The 23,192-nt window shown below is 38.4% G+C and overlaps 1 protein-coding gene across 4 annotated transcripts in view; it reads left to right on the top strand.

Moving 5' to 3' along the window:
- dlgap1b (discs, large (Drosophila) homolog-associated protein 1b) overlaps positions 1-23,192 on the top strand; it is a 116,227-nt gene that overhangs the window by 40,920 nt on the left and 52,115 nt on the right. For 3 of the 4 annotated variants that reach the window (XM_065294919.2, XM_065294921.2, XM_065294922.2), the window contains exon 3: positions 17,618-18,731. In XM_065294919.2, the coding sequence (XP_065150991.1) occupies positions 17,655-18,731 (1,077 nt within the window). In that variant the 5' untranslated portion in view covers positions 17,618-17,654. The remainder of the gene's footprint in view (positions 1-17,617; positions 18,732-23,192) is intronic. The other variant, XM_065294920.2, reaches the window with a different exon arrangement.

Raw genomic sequence — 23,192 nt, 5'->3', positions numbered from 1 at the left:
ACATACACACAGACACACACTGGAGACAGTTACATAGTTCCCAAACAATGGCATGAGCACTTTGAAACTTGAGCTCTTTTAAAGAAGATGAGTTGATAGCAGGGTCGGTTCTAGATATTTGGAGGCCCTAGGCAAATTTATGTTGGAGGCCCCTCACACCCCTCTAATTTTCAGAATAATCTGAGAAAGTGTTTTCCTACCCTGTAAGAAATCAAAGCAACTGTAAACCTCCGTCACCACAATGAAAGGCCCGCCTCTCCCCTCATTCGATTGGACAATGGAAAGACACAAATTACATTGGGCGCTTTCCGCTCAGCGCTCCTTCAAAAGTTCGTGCTGCGGCCGGCGGCAAAAACCGCAAGGCATTCAGCGCACATAAAAAGCGCGCAAACGCTCCCTGCCCATAGAGTATCATTCAAAAAAGGCGTCTACAACTGTCATAAACGCGTTTGGTGTGATCAGCCCCTTACTGAACCAATATACAGTATAAAGTTATCTATGAGACAATGGATACATTCATATGTATTTCAATACCTTTTTATACTTTAAATATCCACAATAACGCCAATTTTTTTTTTTTTTTGATGTTTGACTTTAAATACAAACTTTTTTAACTTGACTATTTTGATAGTCAGCTCCGCACGCAATGCTATCGTGCACACCCATTCAAAGTGTCTAAACAGAGTCAGCAGCGCTCAAGTTTAATCTGTCCTGAAATGATGTTGATAAACAGAACAAAGCTAAGATTATTTTTTAAATGCATTAGTTTAAAATACCTGCATCATGTGCTGAACTGTCTTTGCATGCTGCTTTTGCTAAGCAGGAAAAGGACGTGATAGCTGCTTTCAGCATCACTCAAAGTGGGTCAGCTGCATAGATTTGAATGCTGTTCATCTAGGCTTCTTTAACTTCATGAGGCACTGCAAGAACCAACATGTGAATGATATCAAAGCACCGCGAGAGCGAATCGAGAAATCATACAGAGGAGTTTGCTTATCAATCATTCTCACATTACTTTGATGTCAAACGCCTGCGGTTTTTACGGCGGCGGCGCCGCATAAAGTCGAACTCACCTTAAAACTGTATTTATTGCTGTCGGGCAAGCGCACACGGATTTAGCAGTTATAGAGGCGTTATGAATTAGGGTAAAAATCGCAGCTACATCCAAAAGACAGAGGGCGCTCTCATGCAGAAACTTAATATGGGCAGAAGTAGTAGAATTTAAAGGGATAGTTCGGCCAAAAATGATGTTAAACCCATGATTTACTCACCCCCAAGCTGTCAGAGTTGCATATGTCCATAGTTTTTCAGACAAACACATTTTCGGATATTTTAGTAATCCGCGCAATTTTGTTGTAGAAATATCCATATTTAAAACTTTATTAACGAAAATAAATACCTTCCGGTAGCGCCGCCATCTTAGTCGCGTCCGCATTCAGGATGAGAGCTTATGCAGCCTACGGAGGTTACTCTGCTGCTGCTCTGTGCCCCCGCCCTCCGAATTTGTCATACGTCACTAAGAAAAGTGCGTACACTACACTAATACTCTCTCCTGAATACAGAGGAGTCTAAGATGGCGGCGCTACCGGAAGGTAGTTATTTTCGTTATCTAATTCAGTACTGTCACAGTATGCGATTTCAGATGCAGCATTGGTGTGTTTAAATAAGACTTTGGTATAAGATGTGTTTCGTGCCAAGTTCATTTAGGAGGATTTGTTCTTTAAATGCTTTAAATGGAAAATGCATTTAGTATTACAGTAGCAAGCATTAGTTTCAGGATTTTCACACTCCGTCATTTGGTTTGGACTTCAGTCTCAATAACATTGCCATTTGGTTCATTTTGTTGAAGGTGAGTTTTGGTGAGCATCCAGCTATGTTATGGACAAGTGCATCTGCATTGTATTCAACTTGTAAACTATTAGTATTAGTAAAGACATCATTGCCAAAGGACATGGATATAGACTGTGGTTATTAAACATGTCACTGCATTATCCAAAGTGGTTTCTGTAATCTGATCTCTAAAGGCCCAAGCCCTGTCCTTTCTGCCAGAAAACCAGATTTGGCCATTTGCTTTTTGATGTTAAAAATATCATTGTACAGCTCTGAGTAAAGAACTTAAAAACCTGTAATAGAGTATTCACTGAATCCAATGCTGTACTGTGAAACAGACACAATGCCAATTTAACCCCAACTGTGCTTTGGGAAACAGGGCTGGAGTTTGGGAAGAACAGAACAAAACTTGGAGCGCCACATTCAGAATGTCAATGCATCTGGCAGGGATAATGTTTAATACAGCACTGCCAAGGAAAATTCAATTGCTTCCACAAAATGGGTGATATTTGAAAGGAGCCCGAAGGAAGACTTCAAAGAGCGCTGGGAAAGAAGCGTCTCCACGGATACGGAGCCAATGAGGGGGAATAAGAGGGATTGGACATAGTCATTTAGGGTGGATTATTATTGTGTGTGTGTGTGCATGTTCTTTATTAAATATATTTGGTATAAAAACATACCACGCTTTTATTTAAAGCGATTCAGCCAGATTTACTCAAATCAAAATATTCCGCTTTTTAAAATGTACACGCACATCATAACTGGCAATTGAAACGGCTGCTCAGTAATTATAATTGTCTGATATAATATAATTTGTACCACTTGGAACTGTGCATTATTCAAATGAATGTTAATGAGTTGTTTTCTTGATTGAAATATAAATGAGTCATAATAAACCTTGCACTCCCTCTTAAGAAGTGCAGCAGTCTTTTTGAGACAGCGGGGCCTCCTGGCTTTAAGGATTTCAGTCCATTAACCCGAAATAATTACCTCATTTGCAAAACAACGATTAGTCGCTGCTTCTTTCCTCATGTACCAAGGCATATTATGGGTTATGAAATCACTGTTTTCTCCACATTGACCGCACTTCCGACACACACACACACACACACACAGATTTCCAGGAGCTAATTTGATTCGTAAAGTTCAGCTCATCAAAGTCAATGTGTTTCTTCTGGAGTTGCTTGACAATTACAGCTGGAGCCCTCTGTCCTGTTGGCAGGAAGCAATAAAGTATTTAAAAACTCATTTAGCATTTTTTGATAAAGTCCGGATTTCACACCTCATTGGCGAGACTTTGCAAAGCTTATTAGGCTAAATCACATTTGAGCGCTAAGTGCATTGAGCTGCTGTCTGCAAGAAATGAGGTGATGAACTGACATCATCAATATCCTGAACTGCACTTCAGGTGTCCAAATGTTCATTAAGTACTATATGATAAAATAACAAGGACATTTTACTTAACAATTTGGAAGAAGAAATTCTCTCGAAGGCAGATGTTAATGTATCTTTAATGTTAGATATTCTTTCCTACTTCAATTGGATTCTGATCCTTTTGATCTTTCAACCATAATTTAGTCTCAAATTAGAAACCTGGAAGTACAACATTTTTGGATTAAACCCATTTTTAGTGCCTTTTCTTGTTTTGACATTATTGATTGTGGCCGACTATGAATTTTATCCAAGTTTTGCAGAGCAATGTGTTTTCACATTGTCAGAATTTTTATTTGTTTTACACAGTCCTTTCAATTCATTTATTTTCGGGGTACATACTGCCATTTTGCCTCTAAGAGTTCCAATTTGTGCCACAGAACCACCTTCTTCCTCTTCATCATCCATGACTTCAATTTAAGTCAAGAGGTAAAAAATTCCAAATGAAAAGATTCCTCACAACCTTGATTTCCAGTGAATTCCATACGACTCCAAATAGTTTTCAACTTGTGCCAGCCAGTAGTCGACATGCTTTCAGGTTGATGTGTTCCATTTACTGTATTTCCACGTCTAGCCAATTCCAATTTAGCTTCATCATCCACATAAAATAAAACAAAAGTAGGAATGGAAGAGCAACAATATTGTCCAACTTACACACTTCATGTGGTTGAAAACTGTTTGTTTTTACTGACAGGCATTATGTGAATACTACAACATCCTTTAAAGGTGGTTTTTTTTTATAAAAACACACTTATAGCCAATCAGCAGTTAGGGGCATGACTACTAACCTGTTTTACGCATTTGACCTTAGGTGGTGTGTGTAAATTTTAGCAGAATCTAGTGGTGAGATTGCGAATTGCAACCAAAAGCTTACCCCTCAATTTCAAAACACATTTGGTAGCTGTCATAGGACAAACATGACATTTTCTGAGACAACTTAAGGGACGCAACATGCGCTGTAAAACGGTTTGTCCACTGTAGAAACATGTTGGCGACTTGTGTAAGGGGACCCGCGGTGTATGTAGATAAAAACATCGTTTTTTATTTATACTTTTGCATCGTGGTCTGCGTCAACCTGCAAACACACGTGCAGACAGCTGATAGGCAGTAACCATGCGTGTAACCAAAGTAGCAGCGCAAACGTCAATGAAGAAGAAGCTTGGCAAGTTCACCCACAAACGAAGAAGAAACAGCAACTTGTTGTGTATGTTTTGAGAAGACCAGCAATGACGGAAGTAAATAAACAACGACTTTTGTTGCAGTCTGAGTAAAATCACTCCTCAACTTGGCTCATCTTTGTTTTCACCGTTGCAAACGGAAATACCTATGAAGCAGTTTTTTTTACCTGACGGAAGGGGTTCTGGTAGACCAATCACAGCGCTTGTGGTCCGCGTAGATCTGACGTGCTGTTAAAATCTTGCGATGTGCACGTCAGGCTACGCAGAGCTACGCACAGGCTATGGATAGCGTAGAACTTACGCACGACTATAAATCTGGCTTAAGAGCTGTACAAACACCGAACAGCCACAGGAAACAACAAAAGACTATTGCACCATCCTCTCTTTCCTTATCTACCAACTCATCCTCATTTTCTACCTCTCCTATATCATCCCTTTCTCTATGTTTTCTCTCTCTCACTTTCTCTGCAAAGATGCATGTCTAAAGTCATCAGAAGCAAAGCACGGCGGCTTTCAGAAGTGTCATAACATGTTAACAGTCGTGCCTGTCAAACCCCTCCTGCAGAGAGCAAATAGAGAGTAATCTGCTTACATCTCTGCAACTAAATTGAATATTACATTATCCTAAAGCTCTGTTTCAAAACATAATGATCTACCTACTTATTTTAGGGCATTTAAACACTTTAATATGTGCTCCAGGCCTATCACAATAAACATTGAATTGTTAAAGGTGCAAAAGAGGATGTTTGTTTCATACATTTTTGCAATATTACTTGAAACTGTCTTTACTAAATGATAAAAGACTATTTATTAGCTGCACTAAAAGTAATATTATTAATATACGTCATCTGTGCACAAGATAGGGCCTTAAAAACATCATCCAATTGCTCATGCGTTCATCGCATAAGCGATTGGCCCTCTGGCTTGTCAATCACTGCCATTATGATCCTTGTGAGATACGTGCGCGCTCCAGTAACTAAACACAGGCAACGCATGCGCATAGCGCATGAAACTCCGTCTTAAGTTTCATTTTGTTTTCATTGTCGATCCTGCTTTCCTCCTCGAATTTGCACCACGGTAGAGAAGAAACTCGAAGGAGGACGCAAAAGAAAGACTTTTTTAAGCCGCTGGGAATAGGAGAAAATTGTCAGAAGAACGTAATGTAAACAGAGTCGTTATTGGAGAAACATTTCAACGCTGGAGAGCAATGAAGGAACAGAGAGGTGTCAAGACAGACGCGCAGTTCACAAAATTCTTCCCGACAGGTAACAGTGATAATTCTTTCTTTGGGGAATAATTCTTGTTGTACTGTTATTCAAGTATATTGACGTTGTTATTGTACTGTAGTCTGCTACATGCTAGTTGAAATGGGAGTAGCGTAGACTGATCTAACGTTTTAACGTCTTATTTGTTTATTATCATCATTTCACATAATGAATCCACTGACGCGAGTCACGCGACACAGCATATGCCGGTGTTAAACAATCACTCATGTTCAAATATTTGTGCACGAGTTTTGGAAGGCGTTCCCTAGAAATGAGCTGTGAAGGAGGGAGGCTGTTCTTACGCATGCGCTTATTTAAAAACTTAGTAACCGTTTTTGGATTCTCAGTCGGCGAGAAACATCCTCTTTTGCGCCTTGAAGGTATCGTGTTTTGGACAGATTGCTAGCTAGCTTTGCATGTGCCCCATATGCCGAAGAGAATGCTAGAATGCATCCCAAATAGGGTTAAACACCCATTTAAAGGGACACTCCACTTTTTTTGAAAATATGTTTTTTTAACATTTGATTTTTACTGTTTTGGAATCCATTCAGCCGATCTCCAGGTCTGGCGGTACCACTTTTAGCATAGCTTAGCATAATCCATTGACTCTGATTATACCATTAGCATCGCGCTCAAAAATAACCAAAGAGTTTGCATATTTTTCCTATTTAAAAGTTGACTCTTCTGTAGTTACATCGTGTACTAAGACAGACGGAAAATTAAAAGTTGTGATTTTCTAGACTGCATGAGGCCAATGATATTACGCAGTCCCCGAAAATAGTCCCCTGCTATTGAGAGTTACTAAGGGGACTATTTTCGGGCGCTGTGTAATATCATTGCGCCTCCTGCAGCCATGTTACGGCAGCAAAGTCCTTGATTATTACTCCAGAATGAGAGTATAGTCCTAGCCATATCAGCCTAGAAAATCACAACTTTTAATTTTTCGTCGGTCTTAGTACACAATGTAACTACAGAAGAGTCAACTTTTAAATAGGAAAAATATCAAAACTCTTTGGTTATTTTTGAGTGTTATGCTAAATGGTCTAATCAAATTCAATAGATTATGCTAAGCTATGCTAAAAGTGGTGACAATATGCCACTCATATAAATATGGGAAAATTTGTAATGGATAATGGTATTTTGGGTGTCTATAGATCCATCTTTAGAGTTTAAAAGGATTTTCTTTTAAAGCCATGTTATAAACATTATTTTGTGGCTGCAGGAATGAACTGTTTTATATTTTATGTTGACTTGTATGTAGCGCATCATTGTTCTGTTTGAATTTTGATGCTTGCTGCTCACTAGGTTTTATAAAAGAGTTTATCTGTGCATTTGAGCAGGACATGAATGATGATTATATCCCGAGGTGTTAGGATGTGTCAGAAGATGATACAGAGCAAGTGTGTGGTGTAGTGTGATAGACACACTTTTGCAGAATATGTGCGCATTTGTTGCTGTGTGACGTGATGTTTTGAGGCAAGGATGCACACATGAAAACAAAAGCAGCTGTTTGCTCTGTTGTTTTGTGCAAAGTTTTACTGTTAGAATTATATAAATATATATTTTGTATGTATTTGATATGTTATTTAAAAATATTTAAAAATATGTAAGGCGAAATAAGGAACAGTTTACACAAATGTATTATTTAATCATCCTTATTTTGTATTAACTCCGGCAGAGACATTTGAAGCTGTAGCACACTGTCAGAAAAATGGTCCCAAGCTGTCACTGGCGCAGTACCCATTAAAAAGATCTTAATGTACATACAGTACTGTGCAAAAGTCTTAGGCCACCATCACCAGCTTTGTTGTTTTAGCAAAGTTTTAATGTCCATCCATTTCACTCTTTTTTAAGATACAAACAGAAAATACAGGAAATATGTACACAAAATTAAAACAAAACAATTTTCAGAACTAAATGTCTTCTTCAGGCATCAGTCAGTATTTAGTGTGACCTCTCTTGGCACGAAACACATCTTGAGCTTTTTTTGAGGAGATTGAAGTCCTGAAGTCATTCGATTAGAATTAGAAATTAGGATTTAATTTCATTTAGGTTTAAGAGATCCTGCAGCTGCCTGCTATTGCTTAAGTGAAAGGGGAGTTTACCCTAAATACTTGACACTTCAGCTTATACTTTTATACTGTTTTTAATACTACATACACATTTCCTGTATTTTCTGGTTGTATTCTAATAAAGAGACTGATAAATAATTATATATGACCACTATGCAAAAACAACAAATCTAATGTTAGCATGGTGGCCTCAGACTTTTGCACAGTATGTATAAGTTTTTTTTTTTTTTTTGACAATTTATTCTGATGAAGTAGTGATGACCCCTCATAAGTGCAATGCTTTTTATAGTAAGATAATGATATTTACTATACACTTTCAGAATAAAAGGTACAAGAAGGTACAAAAGTTGTCACTGGGGTGGTACCTTACAAAAAGTACACTTGAAGGTGCATATTGGTACCTCAAGGGTAGATATCTGTACTAAAATGGTAGGGGAGAGTGGGCTTTCTGGTTTTTACACAAGCAACACACACATCTCTGCTACAAATGACCATTTGAAGTTTGTTTCTATTACTTAACATTCTTGGACAAATACACCAAACGTGACAGAAGTGCAAACGTTACAACTTACCCCATAGGTGGGGTTAATTGTAACGGGCAGGGGGTTAGTTGTAACAAAGTTTTCAGGCAAATATTTCAATACTATTTTGTCTATATACTTGAAGTTTATATTGTTTATATATCTGTCTATAATAGACAGGTATCCATTCATCCAGCCCTTTTCTAACAACAGTTCAATTATAAATGGAAACAAATGTTTAAATATATGAGAAAAAGCAGCACAGTTATGACAAAACATTTTTTTATATTTGACCCAGTCTGTACTATAATGAGATAATGAGCATCAAAGTCTGATTTTAGCCATTATTTCATTATGATTTTAATTTTTGACCTTATTCAATCAATATTAAAGATATGAACAAAAATAAATTTGACACACAATTTTTGAGAAGACAGGCACATTTATTTTGTTGGCAGCCAGCAATCATTCGTGTGTAGGCTATTTAAAACAATGGCAACGGACATCTCTGCAAGTCTGCTTTTTGTATTTGTAAGGATAATCTCAAAAAAACCTGGCCTTTACTAAAATATCAGGTACTGTACACACACAGAGTCTACATATCAGCTTGACATTCAAAAGCAACTCTCTGCTTAGAAACTGAGGTCTACTGTTTGACATTAAAAAGTCTCTCCTTTTCTCTGTTATCTTGGACTTCTAATAGAGGTCAACTTTTTCCTGACATGTCTGCACTTCTTCTATTAGGGACCACAAAGGGCTCAGTCTATTAACCTGTGAGGTATTAAAAGTTAAAATGTCCCACACGTCTGCGCTAATGCTACAGGCTGAAGAGATGGTGGCATTCGAAGAGAGAGAGAGAGAGAGAGAGAGATACCTAAAAACTTGTGTTAGTCTCATGAGATTATTCTAATCCTAACCTTTTGGCCGAAAATTGATGTTTTGCTAATGCTTAGACCTCACGACTGGATTTGTATCAAGTAGATTGTTGTTTTATATTGCTGTGTTTCTTTCCCCGTTTCCTTTTCTAGATGTTGTTGTTTTCCATTTTAATTTTCATAATTGGTGTTTGGGTTTCTCTGAGAATTAGCTGTCAGTAAAGAGCTCATATTATTATGCAATTTCACATTAATTTAGGCAAACACATGTTAGATTTTTCCCTGTGAGAACAACGTTATTTGTTCTCTAGGTCAATTTAAATGGAAAACATGAGGGTGATGTTTCAAGACAAAATGTATTTGTTTTCTTTTATCTTAATTGGCTTAATTGTTTGTTGTGTATTTACTGCATATAGTTCATTGTGTGCTTTATTGTATAATGCCTGTTTATCCGGCCTGATCTTATAGCATTTTATAAGGTTGCTAATTTGTATGAACTTGTACGATATTAATTAATAGTACAAAATGTACGATTATTTGAAAAACATTAATATAGCCCTGCCCCAAAATTCAATGTTACTGCACGAAAGCAGATCCTATTAAATCATAAAAACGAGATCATATAAATTTATACAAATGAGACACCTCATAAAATAGTTATTAATTGCAATGATATTGTTTGGGTTTATAGGTGTTCATCCTCAGAACGTTTACAATAAGTGTGTTTTTTTACAGTTTAGCTATTTATTTGCGATGTGAACTCTGTAGCTGTTGTTTAGATCGTAGTATTTTTTGTTGTATATTCAGCTATGTGTAGTTTGTGTTGTGTCAGTCCTCTTGACTCTATCTCTGCTTCACTAGTGAGTTTGATCCTAATGGTTTTCGTCAGCCCCATCAGCAGCTTGTTATTGCCCTCCCAGCCAACTATACATATCACACGCACACACACCGACATGCAAAACCGAGCTGACGTGCCCTCACAAACTCATGACACACATGCGCACACATCCAAAACCGTGACCGAGTAATTTGTAATTCACAGCGTGCCGAATCACGTTGGCATCTTTTTATATAAAAAAAACCTAATAATGTTCTCTTTCTAAATGCTGAAACAGAGGCACACACATTTACTGCCATTCTCTCTTAACCTTGTTACTGAAACGAGTAACGACAACTTAAATTTTCACACCAAGAATCCCTTTCTCACCAGCTCCTCATGAGCAGAGTTCAAGCGCAATGTGCTCCCTGTCGTGAGGTGATGGGGAAAGCACTTGTTGCCATGGAGACGAGTAAAAACGACGTTCGGTTTCCCCCTTTGAGATTATTTATAGTTGCCATTATTGGGTTTTATTGAAAGGAAGAAAGAGAGAGAAAATTACTCTTTGGTCAGAACAGTATGTTACAATACAACAGAGACAAGGTCACCGTGATTAAAAATGGAAAGGAGCTTATTTTAGTGAGAACGCCAATTAGCGAGCAAGGCGCTTTCTAAATTTGAGCTTAAAGATTCACCTATGCATGCAGTTTCTAGGTTTATTTACTGTGTTTAGAAATTCGTGGTTTATTTGAAGTCTAGTAAAGAGACAAACCTTTTTATGTTGACATTAAGGTCTGTTGTGGTAAGATATATTGTGTGTGTGTTAAAATTTACTGTTAGGGAAATAAAGATCTACATTGTAGTGTATTAAAGGTGCAGTGTGTAACTTTTAGGAGGATCTCTTGACAGAAATGCAATATAATATACATAACTATAATATCAGTGGTGTATAAAAACCTTTCATATTGAACCATTATGTTTTTATTACCTTGGAGTGAGACGTTTTTATACACATACACCGAGGGTCCCCTTACATGGAAGTCACCATTTTGTGCCGCCATGTTTCTACAGAAGCCCTTAGCAGACAAACTTATTTACTAAGTTGTCTCCGACTATGACATGTTTGTCCTGTGGCGGCTACCGTAGCTTCTCTATGTTTTTCAAAAGCGAGGAGTGAACCGTGGACTGAGACGTTGGTTGCAATTCGCAACCTCACCACTAGATGCCGCTAGAATTTACACACTGCACCTTTAAACAGGGATGGGTTAAAAATGAAATACTCACTGAAGTGTCTTTAAGTGTGCAAATTTGTTTGATGCATTGCCGCAATTTCCACTGACACCATAAGTTTAGGTGGGACTTATTTGTGTGGCCCCTCCTCCTTTTTAAATAAATGGTAAATGCATTTAGGGCGCACTCACATTATCCAAACCAAACCATGCCCCAGCGCGATTGTCACCCCTCCCTACACCCCCAGATGCACGCACTCACACTGTACTTTTTATAGATCCGAGTCCGGGCGCGCTTTCGTCATTAAGATGTGATTGTTTTGCATAAAGCAGGAAGTAAAGCGCTCCCTTAACACTGGAACCCACCGTAATGATAAGTCTGTGTTTTTTATTCGGAGTTGTTTGGTGCGCGATTACAGACAGCCCTCTCACATGTCATCATATTGCTTAGTTGATCTGTCACGTGTGCAGCTCAGACATTCACGTAACCCCACTGCTCGCATGAAAAGGTTTTTACGGAGGCAGATGAACGTGAATGGTCGCGCAACTGACGTCTTCACCTTTTGAATCGCGCTCAGACCACAGCCTTCCGCGCCTGAGCCCAAGTGAACCGCGCTCCGGCCCACCTCTGCAACCCGGCCGCGGCGCGATTAACCAATCCGACACTGCCGCCTAATAACATTTAGTTTACTTCACTTACTGGAATCTGATGAGAAGCTGGAGTGCAGAATGATGTCATAAAATTGCTGATTTATATTGGCGAAAGCGAGAGGCTGTACGCTTTAAATGATTATATCTTTTAAATGTGAATTTTCTAGGCCACCATATTATTAAGGGAAACATGTTTATAGTAAAAGACAAAAAAATTACAATTTGATGGGGACTTTAAAATATACCTTTTTATATTAATTGTCAGTTTGAGCACTGTTACTGTAATAATGATACTAGTATCTCTGTTAAATGTGGCAAAAACGGTTAAATGGAGCTTAGAGAGATCTCTCGGTAGCTGAGAGCCTTTTCAATTAAATATTTAATAAACTAAAACACAAAGGTGGGGGTGTGCTGAATTTTCTGAATGATGGGAATTTATTCTGCATCTGTGGAAATCTGCATATTTATGTGGCCATGTGGATTGGCATTAGTCCATCCCAAAACATAGTATGTTGAAAACTGCCAGGTTCCCAGATGGTGTGCTGTTGGATGGTAAACAGTGGATTTATGAAGTGTGCATCCGTGTGTGCTTTTTAAGGTGTTATAACTCACAACCCCTTGTGCTTCGGAAGAAGAGGGGTTTGCGATTGATTCTGTCTCGTGCAATGCACAGCCAGGGGTGTGTGGTATCAAAATTTACGACATAGACATACATAGAAAATTTATGTCATAGTCATAAACAAGTTTATGACATAGAGCCTGACCAATCATGAACCTACAAATGACACAAAATATACACCCTCACATTACCACAGAAATTATGGAAAGTTGGAGCGTTGTACTAGACTGCTAGCAAAGGTTTTAGAGTGAATTTTACAAGAAAATTGAGATGCATTTTTCTGTGCATTTTTTATGCATTTGGCAGACATTTTTATACAAAGAACATTCAACCGATATTTTTTTTTATCAGTACATTACACTAAAACCCACATAATTTTTGTAATAAATTTGCAGATTGTAAACCTCAGATAAAAGATATGGATTTAAAGCTATAAACCTCCAATTATGGTCTTCTATTGAACCTATCATCTATTTCTACCGCATCAACAAATGATGACATCTCAGTTTGGAATCTGTTGTTTGTTATTCTTCACAGAACAGACGGAAAGAGTTGTTTGTGTTTACTCTCAGTAATCACACTGTCAGATTTTAGCACAGCTAAATGATTTCAAAGCATTTCTTTGCACACTGTTCTGTTCCGTCTCTTTCTCTTTGTTTTCTTTGTTCACACAGATCTGGATATGCTGGAAATGTTGGGTGGAAGAAATTGTGTGTGTGTGTGCGTCTGGTGTCTTTAATGATGGACACTATAATTAGTTTCATCAGTCTCATCAGTCTGTGTTAACTGTCAGCATAGTTTGATTATGTTGCAACAGCACTTCAATGAAACTGAGAGGGGGATGAGAGGGAGAAACGAAGCAAAAGAGAGTATGAAGAACACAAGGTCATTCCAAGATAGGATTAAAAAGAAAATAAGGATGAAACGTAAAAATGGTCACATTTCTGATGGATGTGTCGTGTCAGGAATGGTTGACTAGGTGTTGCCATGCAGTTGCTAATGCCTTCAGGAATGGTTACTAGGTGGTTGCTATGGTGTTTTGTTTAGCAAGGTTGTAGTGTGATTACAACAGATATTGGATATAACAAGATTGAGCACTGCTGTGTTACTATGAATGGGGTAAAATCATAGACTGTAAAAAAGATGGAGGTAATGTACGTGACATCACCCATAGGTTTCTGAAGTGCGTTTTTAGGCTGTCCCTGCCATCGCCATCTTGGCCGCAGATATCTGAAAATGCATAAAGAGGTGGGGCGTTGGTGAAGTTGAGGTGTCTGGTTGCTGAAACCACGCCCGCCTAGCTCATCTCTAGTGACAGCAGTGGCTGTTCACCTGTCACTCAAGTGGCCACGCCTTTAATTATGCAGAACTTTAAAGCTTAATATAATTTAAATGGATGAGTTACAAAAAAATTCACTCCCTCATAGTTGTCATGAAGGGCAAAATTAGCTACACAGACCAAAAAAAATTTTTAAACATCTTTTTTCTGCTCTAAAGTTGCGCATTTTAACATGGAGGTCTATGGGAATTGATTCTCTTTTGGGGCCAGCCTCAAGCGGCCAGTCCATGACCTCACAAAACCTCACAGTTGAAAGTATCCTTCATTTCTTAGGTATGTAACAACGTATTTACTTGAGAAATTTTCACACAAACAAATCAGAAGCTAGACATTAATAGCAATCAGAAGACAGTTAAAGAGAAAGTTATCTGAATTTGAGGAAAGTGTTAGATGAGTATCTGTATTAATGGATTTTGACTCCATCTAATGGATAAAGCTCTGCGCATACCTCATATCACAATCTTTTTACTAACAGCACGTGAATTGGAGTAAAAATACATCCTAGGAAACTTAAAACAGCCAAGAGACAGCGGAGACAAGCGGTTATTTAAAGCGACAGCACGCTATTTTAATACAGTCTGATTGACATCAATTTTTATCCAATCATGATTGTTGACACTGCAAAGCTGCAAATAAAAAAAGGTTAACCCAGGGATTAGGAATGCACAGTGTGAAACCTCAGTTTAGGAATACCCAGGGTTATCTGGTTAAGTATGAACAATGTGAAACAGATTGAGGGCTTAAACAATGATTGAAAATTGTTGCGGAGGATGAGAAAATTGGTCTTGGACACATTTATATTCCTTATTTTTGTCTCTACATTTACCAATGATCACCGAATACCACATGTTTCATTACTGTAAATGTTTATAGTATAACATGCACTGAAGCTTTTTATTTTTTAGATTTTTTAATTATAAATTTTCCATGTCAAAGAACCCAAATCCAGTCATGGACACGTTGCGGTAATGAAAATTTTCCCCTTAAATGTGGAATTTTGAAATCATGTACAAAATAGTACATGAAGAGATGTTTGTAACTGTATGCTTCTTATTTTGATACTCTTACTTTGCATTTACGTTTTTTAACAAAATGTTTCATGACACCTCATAAGTCTAATTTCGCGAGAATTTCGCTGTTATAAAGATGTGTTATGCTCTTCAGCACACACATACACTTGTACTTATAGGTAATTAAACCTTTTGTGTTGTGTCATGTCAGAGATTTAAGAGGTTAATTTCAAATCACATATTTAAATGTTTGTATATAAACTGCAGCATCCTATAATTGAAAGATGAATGCACAGTGACTAAATTGAACTCCACACATAATTGTATTATTAATATGTGGGCAGAGATTAATCCTTTCCATTTATGCAAATAATCTTGCAGTGCATTTAAGTATCTCATGGCAATTTGTATGTATGTATTTTTCAAGGTGGCTAATTCATATTAATTCAGATGACAACATTTTTACTTTTTTGTATGATTTGCTTACGCTTCTGTGACGTTGGGGTTAGAGGTGGGCAGTGTTGGGGAAAGTTACTTTTAAAAGTAAATCATTACAATATTTAGTTACTCCCAAAAAAGTAACTAATTGCGTTACTTAGTTACTTATCATGGAAAGTAATGCTTACGTTACTTTTTAGTTACTTTTGCGTTACTTTTTCTTGGCTGAGGCTTGATCTCTTTTTTTGTTTTTTATGACTGAAAAGTTCTGCATTCAGAAATTGCTCTGGCCTGCCATCTCAGTTTCTGACTCAAACGGTTCCCACACAGGCGTGTATAATGTGACCTACATTTAGTTTAATTCAGTAGATATATTTTTTTATCAAATTAATTAAACTAAAAAAGTAACTTGCATTACTTTTTTGAAAAAGTAACTCAGATATTAATGTATACATTTATAAAGTAATGCGTTACTTTACTTGTTACTTCAGAAAAGTAATATTATTACGCAATGCACGTTACTTGTAATGCGTTACCCCCAACGCTGGAGGTGGGATTTCATTATTGTTTTTTTTTCATTTCATACAAATTCATGTGAATTAGCCGATTCATATAATTTATACGGATTCCCGTGAGGTCAGGCTGGAAAAAATATAATCAAGATATTTTTATTTATATATATCACATCAAAATTAAAGTGATAGTTCACTTCAAAATGAAAATTCTGTCATCATTTACTCATTATCATGTTATACTAAACCTGTATGATTTTTTTTCTGATAAACACAAAAGAAGAGAAATTTTGAGAAATTATGATAAACACACAGCAGTAAGTGACCATAGACTTCCATAGTAGGAAAAAATATTTTGGAAGTATTGTGATAAATGATGAAGAAAATATTTTGATAAATGATGGTAAGCACACAGTTGACGGTACCCATTAAATTCCATCATATTTTTATTCCTACTATGGAAGTCTATAGACACTGTCTTCTGTGTGTTTACCATCATTTCTCAAAATATCTTCTTTTGGGTTCATCAGAAAAAAGAAATTCACACAGGTTTAGAACAACATGAGGATGCATAAATTATAACAGAATTTTCATTTTAAAGTGAACTATCCCTTTAAACAACACAAACCATGAAGATCTTGCAAGAAATATTAAAGCTATGGTTTATTTATCAGTCTCATTAAAAAGTCCTTTCATTTGTTTCAGCACCACCATTAATATGACCCATATTAGCATATTTCATCAACAAAGCAAAAAGTTTGAGAGTTGTTAAATTTGGATGTGTGTGTCCCGATCAGTATGTTACATTGTATCTTTGTAACATTTTCAATTTATCTTTCGTCATAGAAAGGCAAAGACATGAATGGAGATGAAAAGATGATTTATTCTTTTTCCACATCTGTTTTCTACATCTTCTTTTTGATTTACCATATAAAGACAGAAAGATTCAAATGAGAGAAAAGTACGACTACGGGCAGACAGACATAGATAGATACCTGAATCTGAACTGGAAAGAAAGAGAATTGAAAATCATAAAGAGACTGTTTGTGTATAGGTGCCACACTGGATTGTGGGTATGTGCAATGAGATGCATGTGTGTGTTTTCTCCTAAATACTGTATTTGCAGTCTCTACTATTATAATTGTCAGTATATTTATTTCACAGTTTAAGTGTGTGCGCGCGTGCGTGCGTGTGTGATTTAGCATGCTGTACACACACTTGATGCTCATGTAGAGTGTAAGCGTTCAGGATTGATCTCAGAGATTAATCTCAGTTTCGTCATTGATCTCAGTAGGGTTTCTCCTACATCAGTAAACGCTCTTAATGAATTCACAGTCTCGCAAATGACTTTACGCATGAAAGAACGATTTTTCATTTCGACACAGTAAACGGGATGAAACTAAATAAAAAAACACAATGTGTCAATCCTTTTCTTAATCTGTTTTTGGCTTTATTGGGTGAAGCAAGCATGGAGAGGTATTTCACATACTAATGTTAGTATAGTAAATTGCTATCACAATGCTGCATTTACAGTTCTGTGTTCAGACTGACAGCGAACCGCAGCGACTGAACGCTGTTCATTTTTACATCTCGGTTGGGTGCAGGCGAAGAGAAATGCATAATTTGATTTAATCGCTGTCAGTGTGAACACCTCCTTTAAAATGCTAATGTCATGTGCCGATCTATAATAATTCTTTCTCTTTTTGTTCCTCTTTCCTTTATTCTCTTGATTGTTTTTCATTCCTTTACATATTCGACCTTTTTCGCTCTACGTATCTTATTTTCTGTCTCTCTCTTACAAACTCTTTCTGTCTACCTGTCTTTCTTCAGTAGGCTCTGAGTGTGTGGAGAGGCTGTGTGTATCAGGATGACGATGAAAGGCTTGTCCTCCAGTCGCAGTCACCACCACACACTCACACACTGTGACCACTCCTACGACTCATTGACCCTACGCCATGACCGACGCCCCTTTGTCATCAGTCCCACCCACCCGACCGACCACTCCTACTTCGGATGCCAGTCCGACCTGGCCAGCAGTACGTTTCCGAGGCGACATCACTCTTATCACGAACCTAAGGACGAACGTGCCATAGTGCCCTATGTTGGACCGGGGGGCTTGGCCGGGGGAAGTGGGTGTGGCCCATGTGGCTCATCCGGCATCCCACCATCCTTGCTGGAACAGTTCGACCAGCAACAACCAATGAGGAAAGATGGCTATCACACATTGCAATACAAACGCACAGCAGCACTCGAGCACCAACGCAGCGACAGTCCTGGTCGTATACGTCACCTTGTTCACTCAGTCCAAAAACTGTTCACCAAGTCCCATTCCCTGGAGGGTCCCAGCCAACGCACCACCCTCAACGGCAATGACCCCGCCGTCCCAGCCGACGCTATGGCATCGTCTGCGTCCCACCCTAACGTCTCCACATCTACCGTGAGCACCCTGCACAAGTCGTCAACCAACAAACGGGGGAAGAGCAAGGAAAGGAGTCGCTCCGAGCCCAAACCTCGCGCGCGCACGCCCGGCTCTGGGTACTGGAGCTCGGACGACACTTTGGACAGAGAGATTTGCCTGTACCACCAGCATCAACCTTCAGGAGTTATGACTATGGGCCGCCATCCAGACAAATCTCAGTCCCACTACTTCCTGGGCCAGAGCTATAACACGCTAGGTGGTGGCCGTTCATCTCTAAAGACATCTCGTAGCAACAATGATATCGGAAACTGCTCCACGTGCTCCAACGCCAAAGGAGGGGCTTTGACTTTTGGTGGCCCGATGTCGGTGGACCAGGTCGGGCCGCTGGTCAAGAAAAGCTCCTGGTCGAGCACGCTAACGGTGAGCAGGGCCCGTGAGGTATACCAGAAGGCCACCATCAATATCGATAAAGCCCTAGTCAAAGCACAGACCTGCCAGCAGGGACGAACCTGCCAGTTTTTACAGGTAGGAGAGAGACTTTGTCTCGAACAGCATCTTCGTCATTGTTCTTTTGATTGTCACCTCCATCATCATTACCATTGCCATCATTATCATCAGGTCATCTTCAAGACCTGATGGATTTTTGCTGAGGAGCCATGTGCATTCAGGCGTTTCAGATTTATTGAAGGTGTGACACCGCTTCATCTTTCTTTTTATCTGTTGGCTTCATCTTTCCATCTTTCCTGATCTTCATCGCATGGTCTTCTTGTGTTTGAATGTTTGTGAATCATCTGCATCAAACATTGCACGTATTGCATGGATGTGTCAGAATGCCCGCTGGGTTTTAGCACTGAATTTGTTACATTAAAATAAATTCGGACTCCATGTGCTTTGTTTTCTTTGCTGTGGTTGAAGGCAGTGTTATGGTGAGATCTTAAATGAATAACAGAAGGAGAGCAACGAAAAAATTGAGCCGGCAGCCCTGGAGATCACTGGCTGTTTGTTTGAAGATTAAGAGAGAAATCTCTCTCTCCCTCTTTCTCTCTTTCTCTCTCTCTCATTCCCCTTGTGACAGCTATTCAGTATAAGACAAAAGAAGTAAAGGAGGGAGGTGAATTGAAAAGAGGCACAGGATACTAAGTAGGCAGAGGAAAACAGGAAATAAGTTAAATATGGTCAAGGTCATTCATTTGAAGTAAAATAAAGAAATACTGACATAAATATTGAAGTATAATTGCTTGAGCTGTATAGTTTACAATGAAAACTATTAAAGCTAAAGGCTGCCAGATTACTGTTCTGTTAAAAGCCAGATGTTGACCAATCCTGATTTTTCAAACTGTATTAGGATGCATTTCAGAAGCCATCTCAGAAGTCAGTCCAATATAAAAAATGCACCATGCTACAATTAATTTTTTTACCATAAATTTGTACATTGAATCAAAGTGCCGTCAGAATTACAACATGCAGTGAAGGTCATTGTTCTTTATCGACCAAGGTGAAATGTATAATATTGGCACGGTGGAAAAGAGAGTCGGGCCGAGTACCAAAACACAAGAATGCATTGAAATAGTATGTTAAAGGCGGGGTGCATGATTAAAAAAAAAAACACTTTGGAAAAGGGAGTCAGGCCAAGTACCAAAACACAAGAATGCATTGAAATAGTATGTTAAAGGCGGGGTGCATGATTTTTGAGAAACACTTTGGAAAAGGGAGTCAGGCCGAGTACCAAAACACAAGAATGCATTAAAATAGTATGTTAAAGGCGGGGTGCATGATTTTTAAAAAACACTTTGGAAAAGGGAGTCAGGCCAAGTACCAAAACACAAGAATGCATTGAAATAGTATGTTAAAGGCGGGGTGCATGATTTTTAAAAAAACACTTTGGAAAAGGGAGTCAGGCCAAGTACCAAAACACAAGAATGCATTGAAATAGTATGTTAAAGGCGGGGTGCATGATTTTTAAAAAAACACTTTGGAAAAGGGAGTCAGGCCAAGTACCAAAACACAAGAATGCATTGAAATAGTATGTTAAAGGCGGGGTGCATGATTTTTGAGAAACACTTTGGAAAAGGGAGTCAGGCCGAGTACCAAAACACAAGAATGCATTAAAATAGTATGTTAAAGGCGGGGTGCATGATTTTTAAAAAACACTTTGGAAAAGGGAGTCAGGCCAAGTACCAAAACACAAGAATGCATTGAAATAGTATGTTAAAGGCGGGGTGCATGATTTTTAAAAAAACACTTTGGAAAAGGGAGTCAGGCCAAGTACCAAAACACAAGAATGCATTGAAATAGTATGTTAAAGGCGGGGTGCATGATTTTTAAAAAAACACTTTGGAAAAGGGAGTCAGGCCAAGTACCAAAACACAAGAATGCATTGAAATAGTATGTTAAAGGCGGGGTGCATGATTTTTAAAAAACACTTTGGAAAAGGGAGTTGGGCCGAGTACCAAAACACAAGAATGCATTGAAATAGTATGTTAAAGGTGGGGTGCATGATTTTTGAGAAACACTTTGGAAAAGGGAGTCAGGCCGAGTACCAAAACACAAGAATGCATTGTAATAGTACAGTATGTTAAAGGCGGGGTGCATGATTTAAAAAAAAAACATTTTGGAAAAGGGAGTCAGGCCTAGTACCAAAACACAAGAATGCATTGAAATAGTATGTTAAAGGCGGGGTGCATGATTTTTGAGAAACACTTTGGAAAAGGGAGTCAGGCCGAGTACCAAAACACAAGAATGCATTAAAATAGTATGTTAAAGGCGGGGTGCATGATTTTTAAAAAACACTTTGGAAAAGGGAGTCAGGCCAAGTACCAAAACACAAGAATGCATTGAAATAGTATGTTAAAGGCGGGGTGCATGATTTTTAAAAAAACACTTTGGAAAAGGGAGTCAGGCCAAGTACCAAAACACAAGAATGCATTGAAATAGTATGTTAAAGGCGGGGTGCATGATTTTTAAAAAAACACTTTGGAAAAGGGAGTCAGGCCAAGTACCAAAACACAAGAATGCATTGAAATAGTATGTTAAAGGCGGGGTGCATGATTTTTAAAAAACACTTTGGAAAAGGGAGTTGGGCCGAGTACCAAAACACAAGAATGCATTGAAATAGTATGTTAAAGGTGGGGTGCATGATTTTTGAGAAACACTTTGGAAAAGGGAGTCAGGCCGAGTACCAAAACACAAGAATGCATTGTAATAGTACAGTATGTTAAAGGCGGGGTGCATGATTTAAAAAAAAAACATTTTGGAAAAGGGAGTCAGGCCTAGTACCAAAACACAAGAATGCATTGAAATAGTACAGTATGTTAAAGGCGGGGTGCATGATTTTTAAAAAACACTTTGGAAAAGGGAGTCAGGCCGAGTACCAAAACACAAGAGTGCATTGAAATAGTACAGTATGTTAAAGGCGGGGTGCATGATTTTTGGGAAACACTTTGGAAAAGGGAGTCAGGCTGAGTACCAAAACACAAGAATGCATTGTAATAGTACAGTATGTTAAAGGCGGGGTGCATGATTTTTAAAAAACACTTTGGAAAAGGGAGTCAGGCCGAGTACCAAAACACAAGAGTGCATTGAAATAGTACAGTAAGTTAAAGGCGGGGTGCATGATTTTTAAAAAACACTTTGGAAAAGGGAGTCAGGCCGAGTACCAAAACACAAGAATGCATTGAAATAGTATGTTAAAGGCGGGGTGCATGATTTTTGGGAAACACTTTGGAAAAGGGAGTCAGGCTGAGTACCAAAACACAAGAATGCATTGTAATAGTACAGTATGTTAAAGGCGGGGTGCATGATTTAAAAAAAAAACACTTTGGAAAAGGGAGTCAGGCTGAGTACCAAAACACAAGAATGCATTGTAATAGTACAGTATGTTAAAGGCGGGGTGCATGATTTTTAAAAAACACTTTGGAAAAGGGAGTCAGGCCGAGTACCAAAACACAAGAATGCATTGAAATAGTATGTTAAAGGTGGGGTGCATGATTTTTGAGAAACAGTTTGGAAAAGGGAGTCAGGCCAAGTACCAAAACACAAGAATGCATTGAAGTAGTATGTTAAAGGCGGGGTGCATGATTTTTGAGAAACACTTTGGAAAAGGGAGTCAGGCCGAGTACCAAAACACAAGAATGCATTGAAATAGTATGTTAAAGGTGGGGTGCATGATTTTTGAGAAACACTTTGGAAAAGGGAGTCAGGCCAAGTACCAAAACACAAGAATGCATTGAAGTAGTATGTTAAAGGCGGGGTGCATGATTTTTGAGAAACACTTTGGAAAAGGGAGTCAGGCCAAGTACCAAAACACAAGAATGCATTGAAGTAGTATGTTAAAGGCGGGGTGCATGATTTTTAAAAAAAACATTTTGGAAAAGGGAGTCAGGCCTAGTACCAAAACACAAGAATGCATTGAAATAGTACAGTATGTTAAAGGCGGGGTGCATGATTTTTAAAAAACACTTTGGAAAAGGGAGTCAGGCCGAGTACCAAAACACAAGAATGCATTGAAATAGTATGTTAAAGGCGGGGTGCATGATTTTTGGGAAACACTTTGGAAAAGGGAGTCAGGCTGAGTACCAAAACACAAGAATGCATTGAAATAGTACAGTATGTTAAAGGCGGGGTGCATGATTTTTAAAAAAACACTTTGGAAAAGGGAGTCAGGCTGAGTACCAAAACACAAGAATGCATTGAAATAGTACAGTATGTTAAAGGCGGGGTGCATGATTTTTAAAAAAACATTTTGGAAAAGGGAGTCAGGCCGAGTACCAAAACACAAGAATGCATTGAAATAGTACAGTATGTTAAAGGCGGGGTGCATGATTTTTAAAAAACACTTTGGAAAAGGGAGTCAGGCCGAGTACCAAAACACAAGAATGCATTGAAATAGTACAGTATGTTAAAGGCGGGGTGCATGATTTTTAAAAAAAACATTTTGGAAAAGGGAGTCAGGCCTAGTACCAAAACACAAGAATGCATTGAAATAGT

This window comes from Paramisgurnus dabryanus, chromosome 22 (assembly GCF_030506205.2).
Source record: "Paramisgurnus dabryanus chromosome 22, PD_genome_1.1, whole genome shotgun sequence".
NCBI lineage: Eukaryota > Metazoa > Chordata > Actinopteri > Cypriniformes > Cobitidae > Paramisgurnus > Paramisgurnus dabryanus.
The sequence above is the reverse complement of the archived record's forward strand: the minus strand, read 5'-3'. Positions and strand labels throughout refer to the sequence as shown.